Genomic DNA, 12,505 nt, shown 5'->3' with positions numbered 1-12,505 from the left:
CAAGCCCCATATCAAGCCCCTCACTGGGCTCTGCACTCAGCAGAGTCTGCTTAGATTCTTTCCCTCGCCCTTTCCCCCCTCAAAAAAATAAATCTTAAAATAAATAAATAAAATCCCATTAGCAAAAAATTTTTAAAAATTTTAATAAATAAAAGTTTGTTGTAATTAAAACAAAAAAAATTATTTTGTATGTCAAAATCTATTCATGTGCAACTCTGAATGAGCATCTCTTGTACCTAAAGTAAGGCACACATGTCTTTTCATCTCTACAATTAACAAAAGGCAAAGTACAGTACTTAACCAAGTTAAGTGCCTTATCTGAGATTAAAAATAAGTCAATGACAGAACTGCACAAAATTCAATTTCCAGACTCCCTCTACTATAAGGAGTGAATGGCAGTGTAAAACTAGTAAAAGGCTCTGAGAAAAATCTGCTTAATGACAGGCAGATTTGAGGACAGCCCAATTTGGAGAACCCATAAACCAAAATATAGAGTCCTCTTGCCTCTGAATGTACAGTTAAGTGCTATTCCTGATGCTTTGCTGCCATCTCTGATGAGGCTGGTAAGCAAACAAGGAGACAAAAGAGCATATTAATTTCAAAACTAAAATATCTCTGAGAAAAGACTGAGAATCAGAACTAATGTCCATTAAAAAAGTGTATATGTATGTGTACATGTATATATGTGGAGAAGATACGTACACACATACATCAATCACACATAAACCTCCTGAAAGTGGGTTGGAAAAGCCAGAAAAATTAATAGGCACGAAAAGGTAGATAGCTAGGGATCAGAACTTCAGTACGATCAGTGGGGTGCTTACCAGGACACACAGTGATTTCCTCTGCAGAACTCTCTGGCATAAGGACAGAGCTTCTCTTACTGGTCAAAGCAGCAATGCTAAAAAAGAACCAAACCCCAAGTGAATCCCAGTATAATAAATCAGAACACAGGGCCAAAAGCAATGGTGAGTCATTTACAAAGCCACAGGTAATCCAACACCTGCTGTCCAATACCACAAAAGCACAACAGGGAAGCAAGGAATTGGTAGTGAAAACTCCAGGCCAGAAATGGGGAAAATAAACATGCTTACAACTCTGGTTCCAGTGAAATCACTGAACCAAAAGACCCCCTTTTTGAGTCTTTACAAAGGAAAGTTGAAGGGTAAGGACTATCTGTGAATACCCTAGAAGACAAAAACTCCCCATATAAGAATGTCAACAGGGGGCACCTACGTGGCTAACTAGGTTAGGCATCTGACTCTTGGTTTTGGCTCAGGTCATGATCTCATGGGTTGTGGGACTGAGCCCTGTACTGGGCTCCCCCCTCAGCAGGGAGTCTCTGCTTAAAGATTCTCTCACTCTGCCCCTCTCCCTGTGCACACACTGAAGCATGCTCTTTCTCTCTCTCAAATAAATAAATATACCTTTAGAGGAAAAAAAAAAAGAATATCAGTGGTGTTTTATAGCCTCCATCTCAGCCTTCTGAAGGTTAGAGATCTGTAAACTCGTAAGAGAAAATATGGAGAGTCTCTTGACAACACACTCACTTTTCCCTCACCTTGCAGTTAAATTTCCTCTTTATCTCAAGATGTGGCTTTCCAAGCAACAAAAAGATACAATTCCAAATTGCCCTGCAGCAAAACCTGCTCACACAAGTTAAATATCTCTTCTGAGAGTAATATAATTATGAACTGCTCCCATCATCCAGCCTTCCAGAGTTTACCCTGCCTGTTCATGGAGTGCAATCTCTTCCTGACACAGGAACACATGGCTGAGAGATCTGAGCATCTGAGCTACCCCCTCATGCTTCACAGAGCTTTATGACTAGTCTGATCAAGTATGCAAAAGGATGCTTAAAAAATAAAACCTTACATCAACCAAGAACCACAGAGAAGAGAGACTAACCATCACCGATTCATGATAAATAACTAAATCCTGATAGGAAACCACAGGTGATTTCTCTCCCTAAATAAAACATCTCATAACATTTGTTGTAAACCCAAGCCAGACACAGTTTACTCTGCATATAACATTAGGGCTCTGTTCAAAGGGTCCATCACAAAACAATTTGCTGACATTTATAAAATGGGCTAATCAATTTGAAGTCAAACCACATTGCCTGCAATTCCAACTCTCTCCTGGTGACAAAGCATATAATCATTTATTAAAACTTGTATCTGCTCTGCACAGGCTTACCACAACAAAGCAGAGGGGCCTGGAAGAAGCAAAAGGCCTATTCCAGTTAAAACCACTTCCAAAATTGTCTTAACAGCAGGAGAATCAAACCAAAACCATATTCTTGAACTCAGAAGGAAATACCTAGTACTTTCAACTTAACCAAAACCCTAAGAAGCACCACCAAATTACAGCAAATGGTAATTGGACCTCAACTTCCATATGAGAGATGGAGGTTGACACAAAATTGACACAAAATTAAGCCCTTGAGTAATCCCCAAAGGTCAACTACCAGATAAAAGGGAAAATTAAAAATTCAATCCAGTTGATAAGTGCAGTTTGTAATCAATCAGCCACTATATATTATTAAGCGAGAAGACCTAAGAAGGTAACCCCATCAATCAGTCAGCAAGAATAATTTAGGAGGCAATGCAAGTACAACAATTTAAGGGAAAAATAAGATATAATCAGATTAAAAGCGGCATAAGACAGGGAGTGAGGGTGACCCATGTTCTTTGTGACCTGAATAATATGAATAATAAAAAATACAAGTCTTAAGAGTAGACTTAAAAGATGTATACAATTTGGACATGCATATAAAATAAGCATAAGCAGTGGGAATAAAAGGAGACAGGAGAACTAGAAGGACTGTAAAGAAACTAGTCCAGAGCCTTTAGCTTGGCACAGGAAGCTAGGTTAAGAGAGTAGCAGGATCTAAACACTTTCAGGAATGGTATCAATGGGATATGTGCCAAGACGGCTGTACTATACCAACACCACCACCACCACCTTCTACAATTTCTTCCACTCTAATATTCCAGGCTTCTATGAGATACATATTTGAGAACTGGAAGATAATGATTTTTCTTAGTCTGTGCTTATAAAGGAGCTAAAAGATCCCTGGCAAGCTGTCCCTGTAGTCTCACTCATGTGTTTCATCTCTCTTACTCTGGCACCGTCAGGGAATTCAGACCCCTAACAATTTATAATCTTACCTTTGTGAGGCAGGTACAGAGTTTCCTTCTTCAGAAGTTTCTTCGACAAATAGCCCTTGGGAAGACTGTAAAGAAATATAACATCCTAAGTATACAGGCACAGATGAACTGGTTTCTCCTCTTTAAAAAAAAAGTTAATTGCTCAGCATTATCACTCAGCAATTAGCAATAAGAATAAAACATTTTACATAAGTAAGTTTCAGTAAAAAAAAGCATATCCTGTGGAGTCTAGAAGAGTGAGATTTACATCACAGCTGGATCACCCATTAACTCTGTAATCTAGGGTGTCACATCTCAATCTGTTTCCTCATCTTAAAATGGTTATTAATGACTGCCTCACAGACTGTTATTGTGAGAATTTAAAAAGATAATATATGTGATGTACTTTGTAAAATGCAAGACACATAAATATTAACTGGTGAGTCAAATGAATTATGATTTCAAAAAAGCAACTATAAAGTTTTGTTGTGGAAGGAGGAAATACAGAGAAAAGCCCAGTTTTCAATGGAAATATTCGAGGGGGAAAAACACTGCAATCTGTGAAAGAAGTCTCTCTGAACACAAACCAAGCCATAACACAGAACATCCCAAAGGGAAGGTTTTAAGACTCCCTTTGCTACAAAATCTGCCACTGTGATTTTAGTATCTGGCTACAGGGATATCTTTTAAGAAATGTAACAAATAGGGACTAGATTTAAAAAAAAGATTTTCTACAATTAACAGTAAAGTTGGTGCAAATGTCAGCTCATTAAATGTAGGTGCACAGAAAAAGCAGCTACTGCTGCCTTAGGGAAACTTATAAGAAGTGCCTGAGCTGTGAGGCTTCTTCCAATAGGAAGAAAGCTACTAGCTGAAGTTTTCAGGGTCTCCTAACAGGATATAAATAACCTAAATGAGTTAGGCATCTCTGTACCACTCAGGCAAATGATAAAATATACTAAAATCAGAAATAGCTGAGATGAGCCTTCATTCAGAGGGAAGATAAAGCTGTGCAATGATCAGGAATGCAGTCATTATGAAAAATGAGGGTTGAACAAAACTGTCAAAAGGACTAAAATACAACACCAATAAATACGTCACCCATTTGTGTGAACTCTGCAGTGACAAAAGTTTCATTACTGAGCTATCAAAAAAGTAGATACTGACACCTAGTGCCCATTTAATAGATTTTACCATCTTGGAATAACTACAGTTGACTAAACTTGGGCTTCAGAAGCAATCAATGCAATGGTGAGTTATAAGATACTCCATCTCTACCTTTGGCTAAAGCACACCTTTACCTTTCTTGGTGTTATTTTTTTTTTAATTACTGTACACCTATTAAGTGCCAAGCCTTTATGCAAATCACTTGACAATGCATTTTCTCCTTTATTCCTCACAAGAACCTTTTGAGGCAGAAACTATTAAGGTTTTTTGGACGTGAGGAAAGTGAAACTTTGACGGGTTAAATAATTTGCCCAAAATTACAGAGTTGGTCAAAAGTGGAGCTGGGATCTGACTCCAAAATCCATGTTCTAACCACTACTGTTGTTGTTTACTCAAATAATCTTCTTACAACCATTTCAACATAGAATCCCAAGAATGTCTTCATCTCAGTAAATCATTTCTAATTTTTAAACTTACACCTCAATGACTGCAATCTAAACATAGGAGTAAAGTGAGGTTCTTCCAGAATATGAAAATAACATAACAAAGTAAGCAAACAAAATTTTATTAGAATATCCAAATCTAATCAAGTTGAACAGGGACGCATGATAGGAATATAACTTAAACTAAGGAAGCTGTGGCCTAAATCAAGACATTGCATTCTGCCTAAAGAAATAACATGTTAATGAAAAAGGGATGATAGTCTGCAATGAATCTAAAAAAGAAAAATCCAAAGATTCAGAAGCAAGCAGTATCTTCAACACCGTAGCCTGGGAAGTAAAAATAAACAGACACATTATCTGGTCACCAGACAAAAGTCCTCTATTATCAGGTACTAGGTAGCTTATCAGTCTTTCCACAGACTAGATGAATCATCCCTTAAATATTACCATTCCCTAATTACCGTTTTCAGCCCTCTAGGTACCTTCATCCTACAAGGAGGTACAGTAGATGGTGGACCTGAATATTCTGGTCACCAAAAATGTCTATATCCCATAATAAATTAACAAACTGTCATTTGGTGTACATATCAGCTTTAAGTTTGACTAGTCAAAGTCAGTTCTCACCCCCGCCCCTGAATCTGGCCATTTGAGAAAAACAAATTCCAGTATCTGGGCTGAAAAATTAAAGATTAGACCCTGAAAAGTAGTGACCACGTCAATATGCTACTCCTCCACTTCCCTGCTGTATAGCCATCAAGATGACCTCTCCATCTTCATTAACATAACCTCTACATTGTTTGTGTGATGCCAGAAATTAGTTATATGATTCTAAGGCTTTTATAACCTTCATATATACTTAAAGTGATTTGCCCCAAGGTGAATGTTTGTCTGAGTCCCTAGTTCTGGGAACCTTTCGCTCTCTCTCTCAACCAAGGAGTCTCACATATATATATGGGCAGCTCCAGCAAAGTCATAATCAATAGAAAATGTTTAATAAACACAGAAATTCTTTCTACCACAATTCCTGAAAGCAAAAGACCAATATAAGTGGTGAAATTACAATTGTAGACTTTCATTATTTGACTGTAATATTAGTTAAGTTTATTTGTTTTGTTTTTTGTAAAGACACTATTCTGTGTTGCCAAGACTGCAGTGAACTAGGCATTCTCATACATTGCTAAAAGGAAGGAGTACACATCTGAACAACCTTTCTGAAATGCAATTTGGCAATAAATAGCAAGTCTTTTTTTTATGTTCATAGCTCTTTAATCCAGAATTTTTCTTGCTCCCTATCTCTAAAAATACTATTAATTTTTTTTAAGATTTTAAGTAATCTCCACACCCAACATGGGGCTTGAACTCACAACAACCCTGAGATCAAGAGTCGCACATTCCATCAACTGAGCCAGCCAGGCTCCCCTAAGGACCTAATTTTAAATAAAACAACGTTTTATTTAAAAAAGATGTTTATCACAACCAAAATATCTAACAATAGGAAAAGGGTTAAAATATTATGGATAAGTTCATAAGCCAGAATATTAGTCATTAAAAGTGAAATCTATAAATAATTTTATAAGAAAATGTTTACATAATGTTAACTTAAAAATACAAAAATATGATAGAAACCATACCAAATTGGTATAGAAGATAAGATGAAGGAATATATATCACTGGATAACAGGATTGTGAATGCTTTCAACTTTATTCTTTAAACTTTTCAGCATTTTTCAACAGTTCTAACTGATTTCTAAAATTAATGTTAATGAGAATGACTATACTGGATACTTACTAGGTTGTCTGCCTGGTCTCCTTTTACTGAGGCCAGTATGTCACCCCTCCCACTGTATTATAGCAGTGGACTCAGACATTTGTACAATTTGACACAGACCCCACTTTAGGCCACAGTCAACTGGGCTGGTGAAGGCTACTAACCCCAAAAGGGCCGTTAAGTCCTTTCCTAGAAATCTGAAATTGGTATTGAGAAAGAATAAATCTCCTTTAACCTGTAGTTAAGTTTGGGAGCTGTAAGATCAGTGTCTTCTACCTACCACTGTGAAAGAGAAGCAAATGAAGCCAATACACAGGGGAGAAAAATGAAGCAGATACAATATAGCAATGAGATGTAGAAAAATTACAGATGATATTCTAGACCCTGTACCTTGTCCAGGCTTGGTTACCATCCTGTTTTAGAATTTATGAGGCACCCTGTTTCCTTATGATAAAGTTCTCTTTTTAATTAAACTAGCTTGATTTGATGGGTTGTGGCCAAATAGTACCAATCAATAATACTATCTATAGTATTTGATGACCAGTTCAGGGAAGTTAGAGAACTTCAATTTTTATAGGGCCAGCCATTAGGTTCTGAACACTTCCAGGCTATTCCAAAGGCACTGCTTTTAAACATCAGAACTTGATACAAGTCTATGGTCTACAACTCTGTTCCCTGGGATTTTCAAGCTAACAAACTGAATTATAATAAATCGGTCAACAAATACAATAAATAAATGTTCATTCTTTAGAGTTAATTTATTCTCTTAAGTGGAAGTATCCCTGAGTTGCAAAAAACTAACAAACAAAACATGTTATCATAAGCACAACCTAACTTTCCTTTGGAAAAAAGTCACTAGAAGAATTAAGGAAAATGCTTTTTCTTCCCATACAGCAATCTTTCCAGAATGTGGATGAATATGGCTGCTGAGGAAGAATGATTCCCATAGGTACCCTCAATGGATGGCCTTCTGATCCCTTAGAGAGAACTATCATTTATCGAGTGCCTATAATCTCCTAAGCACCACACTAGACATTTTACATAATTCACTTTAATCATTAAAACTACCGTAAGCCATGAATTGCTATTCCCACTTTACAGATGTAAAAACTGAGACTCAGAGAGGTTAAATGGCTTGCTCAAAGACATATACAAAAGTCAAAATTCAAACTCCAAACCTATGCTCCCTACACTATGCTGTGGCATTTCTCACAGCTACCATTTGTTGAACCCTTATCATAATAGAAAGAATAAAATAACAGCAAAACAAAACCAAAAACTCAGCCCAAAAACAGAAATAGCAACAAAGAACAGTATGGTCATAAAACAGAATACTCTTTATAGTTTACACAGTTTGTAATTATATGATTTTGCTTTTATAATACCCAGAGAAAAAAACAAAACATAAGCTTTGATATAGTACAAATCTAGGTATGTCAGAAAAGGGGTGCCTGGGTGGCTCGGTTGGGCGACTGCCTTCAGCTCAGGTCACGATCCTGGAGTCCCAGGATCGAGTCCCACATCGGCCTCCATGCTTGGCGGGGAATCTGCTTCTCCCTCTGACCCCCCCACCCCTCGTGCTCTCACTCTCATTCTCTCTCTCTCAAATAAATAAATAAAATCTTAAAAAAAAAAAGATACATCAGAAAAAAACTGAAAAGACAATCTAAATGTTCCCAAACAGGGGACTGTTTTTTGGTAAATTACAGAAAACCATCACAAGCAAAATCAGAAATATACCATCATGTGGGGGAAAAAATACACTGGAAAACTATCTACTCTTTGTATCAAAAAGGACCACTTCCCCTAATATATAAAGGGTACCTAGAAACCACTTAGAAAAAGATTGTTGAAAAAGAAAAATGCCCATAAGACCTAAACAGACAGAAAAGGAAATATAAATGGGTTTCAACTGCACACACAATAAGAGAAATGCAAATTAAGACTGTATTGAGATAGTATTTTTCATTCCTCAGATTGGCAAAGATGAGAAAGTTCTGATGGTACTGATTTGGAATGGGTAGGGGGAAGCTGGTACTCATACACTGTTATGAGTGTAAATTTATACAACCTCTATAGAAGGCAATTTGGCAACAGTAACAAAATTGTAAATGCATATATCCTTTGATCCACCAATTACATCTACAAGAAATTATGCAAATATCTCTCATGTGGATGAAACATCTTCATACAAGAGTAATCAGTACAGTAGTGCTTGTAATAGTAAAATATTAGAAACCACCGAAAAGTCCACCATTAGGGGTACTGGATAAAATAAACTCATTCATACACCGTATATTACACATCCAAAAAAAGGAAGAAATTCTTTATGTAATGTATGTTATGGAATGATCTCAGAAGTATTCCAATGAAAAAAAAACAAGGTACCGAATAATGTATAGATTATGCGATCATTTGTGTAAAAAAAGGTAAGGAAAAGAGTATGTATACACATTTGCTTGTACCACATAAAATATATCTTATAAGGATACACTAGAAACCAGTGATATAGGTTGACTTCAGGGAAGGGACTAGTTGGCTTGGGAGGGGATAGGAGACAGACTTTTCATTAACATCTTTCTGATTTATGGGGCACATGAATATTACTACCTATTCAAAAACTTTTTAGAAATAATAAAAATTTTAAAACATAAAAAATAAATTATGATACATCCATGTGATAGAATAATGTTTTCAAGTATACTTAATAAACAGGAAAAGATCTAACATAAACTATTAAGTGGGAAAAAGAAACAGCTTATACAGAAGAGTCTTCGTTTCGTTGAAAAATTTAAAAGAAAAAATATTTTTAAATGCATAGAAATAATGATGATTGCCCTTGGTGCTGAGATTATGGGTAATTTTTTTCTTCTTTACACTCTTCTGTACTTTCCTAATTTTCCATAGTGAGCACGTGTTACTTTAAAAATCAGAAAAAAAGACCACAAAAAAGAACAAATAGCTATAATAATCCTTGTTTAAACTGTGAATAAATCATCCTTAATCACAGCATCACTGACCCTTACCTGACCATGACTGGTTGTTGGTTCTTCCTCCAACAAAAGTTTCTCTTTCAAGCTTTTAATTGGGCTTTCTTGGAAATCCTTGGTTTTTGAGTGCCAGACAGATGCCCTAGATTCCTGCCTCTCCTCTTTGTCTTCATCTCCCATATCTTCTGAGATGCCTTCATTTTTTTCACTAGCCTGATCTCCTTGGCCACATTCATTCTGGATCAGAGAAGGAGGTCTAGGTAACACTGGTTCCCCAAAACCTTTTTTTTTAAAGAGCTGCCTCTGAGCCATTTTTAGGCTCTTTTGATAAACCTCCAACTGGCAGAGAATGACCTTGGTATATTGGTTAGGATCTACTCCAGCAGGGCAGAATGGAATACCCCAGAAGTAGTGCACAGTGCCCCCAACATCCTGGAGACCTGTGGCATCTGCTGGGGTAGGCAGAGAGTGCCTAGATGTGTCCCCCCTACCCTGGGCAGCTTTGTGAAAAACACAACCCCTCCCAGTACTTTCCTGTGGCTTCCCACACTGTGTGTGCTCAGCCAAGTGGCCAGTACATCTGTCAAAACATTTAACGTTCTCATTCTCAAACACTGGCTGGCTTGACTGATCCCAGCTTCCTGAGCTGCCAAAGACCGGCTCCTCTTCAGTGTTTTCAGTGTGGTCCCAAGGCTCCTCTCTTTCCTCAGCCTCGTTTCCCTGACTGATATGTGAGCCTTTAAACAGTGATGGAGGTACCAGCTGCCATATGCCTGTAGGTATTTGAGAAAAAGTAGGGCTAAGGACAAACTGTTCTTTATTAAGAGGGCTTGGTAAGTTATCACTTACCAAGAATTACATAATGTGGGTAAAAGGCTCTTCTTTGTGTTTAACCAAATGTTGACTTTTCCTTGGAGATAAAAATATGCTGGATATTAGTGAGATCTCAACTATTTTCGGATTTAACCTCTTTAATACCACCAAAGGGATTTGGGGCATTTCTGTATATCTACTCTCAGCATGAGATCCCTGTGATATAGTTATACTTGATGAGTGGAAGGAGTCAGAACAGGGAGACATGCCTTCTGTGGTCCCAGAGTCTGTGGTTTTCTCTTGGTGGGACTGTGAAGATGGTCCAGTGGCCAGAGGTCGAGATCTGGTAGCAGAAGCATCAGAAGGCCGGCAACTCTGAAACAAGTGATCCCACACCAGACCAGGTTTATTATTAAAACAGCTATACATGAAGGGTCACAGGAAGGACAAAACAGGGAGGCCACTGTCCCCTAAGAGATTCTTTCCAAAACGTAGATGCTCAAATCAAATAACTTCCACAATGTGTACCAAATGCCTACTATGTGCAAAATGCTATGGTAGATCACTATACTAAGACCTTTTCTAATATAGAGACATGAATGACATAAAGGATGGCTCAGGACCTGACACTGGCAAATATCCTTCACATTTAAAATAATTTCAACAAAACATATTCATATTACAATTTAAATTATTTGAAAAATGTTTAACTGCTCATTCTTTTTTCCATAACCCACCTCTAGTTTCTCATTGCCTTTGTTCTCCCCCAAAACAGGGGAGGTAAGCGCCTTATCTTGCTCCCTTTTGGTTTTTTGGGACTTGGTAACTCTTTTCAGAAGCTGCCAACTACTTAGCTCTCTTAAACCATGTATTGAAAATCTATGGGGTGGAAGAAAATTCTTTCATATAAAATTAACACTTCAAATTGCGTTCAACAATTCGACAAGCACTTTAAAAATTATTATGGGAAATATTTGTTAGTTTAAAACCCTATGAACTACTACAGCTAGTTCTTAATGCAAATGTAACACTGCAGAAGCAATAAAAATATATATCATGCTAATCAATCCTCACAAACTTTTTCAACATAGCATATTTACATTCAGGCTTTCTGCAATGGCTTTCCTCAAGAGCTCCTCTTCTTCCTCCTCCTGGCTGTTCATCTCCCTAGCTTCCTGCTCACTCATTTTGAGAGCCAGAGCAAACTGCTCCTCTTCTGTCATTTCTGTAAGAGGATAAGAAAAAGAGAGGAGAGGAACACCACATTGAATAAGCATGGAAGCAAGAAACAGAAATTTTTAAACCTTTCAAATGAAAACACTACAGACCATTTAGTACAATTTTATAATCTTATAAATGAGGAAAGACCCAAAGGTAAGATGTTGGCCAAGATAAGTAACAGTTGTTTCAATAAGTATCCTGAGTTAGCTAGACTGTAAACTCCCATAAAGGCAGAGTTTTTGCCTATTTTGTTCACTGTTGTCATCTCCTATGTATAAAAGAGTGTCTGGCACCTGATACTCAATAAATACTTGATAAATGAATAAAGAGAGGAATTGGCTCCCATTCCAGGGCTTTTTGCTACATATCACATTGGCTTTGTGCTCAACACTTAACCAGAAGAATTTTATTCTTCAGAATCCTCTGATTCACCCAGCAGAAAAGAACATCCCTAATGACAAGAATGTAATCTTCAAACACTATTTCCCATTAAAGACAACTGGGGTACCTTGGAGAAAAGTACTATGACTGATATAAAAGTACAGTGGCTGATTCCCAGTCTGGAGCATGAAATGTAGAAGATGAGCTAGAATATCTGTTGTGAGCAAAGTATCCATCAGACACTACTAGGGTTATATCAAAAGAACCTAGTAGCCAACTTTAAAAGGTTCTCACTGGCCAAAAATGGAACAACTGGAGTATCAGTAAGAAAATGACTGCACTGATGGGGCCCCTGGGTGGCTCAGTCGTTAAGCATCTGCCTTCAGCTCAGGTCACAATCCCAGGGTCCTGGGATGGAGCCCCACGTTGGGCTCCCTGCTCCGTGAGAAGCCTGCTTTCCCACTCCCCCGGCTTGTGTTCTCTCTCTCGCTGTGTCTCTCTGTCAAATAAATAAAATCTTAAAAAAAAAAAAATGACTGCAATGAATTAAGACATCAAATATGTTTAAAT

The 12,505-nt window shown here is 37.4% G+C and overlaps 1 protein-coding gene across 10 annotated transcripts in view; it reads right to left on the bottom strand.

The window, feature by feature from the left end:
- UIMC1 (ubiquitin interaction motif containing 1) overlaps nt 1–12,505 on the bottom strand; it is a 112,212-nt gene that overhangs the window by 42,195 nt on the left and 57,512 nt on the right. For 8 of the 10 annotated variants that reach the window (XM_027606668.2, XM_027606669.2, XM_027606674.1 and 5 more), the window contains 5 exons: nt 11,434–11,558; nt 10,603–10,708; nt 9,557–10,293; nt 3,174–3,238; nt 825–901 (listed from right to left, as the gene is read on the bottom strand). In XM_027606668.2, coding sequence (XP_027462469.1) covers nt 825–901; nt 3,174–3,238; nt 9,557–10,293; nt 10,603–10,708; nt 11,434–11,558 — 1,110 coding nt within the window. The remainder of the gene's footprint in view (nt 1–824; nt 902–3,173; nt 3,239–9,556; nt 10,294–10,602; nt 10,709–11,433; nt 11,559–12,505) is intronic. The other 2 variants (XM_027606673.1, XM_027606678.1) reach the window with 2 other exon arrangements.

The sequence above is a fragment of the Zalophus californianus genome, chromosome 5, assembly GCF_009762305.2.
Source record: "Zalophus californianus isolate mZalCal1 chromosome 5, mZalCal1.pri.v2, whole genome shotgun sequence".
NCBI classification, from domain to species: domain Eukaryota; kingdom Metazoa; phylum Chordata; class Mammalia; order Carnivora; family Otariidae; genus Zalophus; species Zalophus californianus.
Note: the sequence above shows the minus strand (reverse complement) of the source record. Positions and strands in the feature narration are given on the sequence as shown.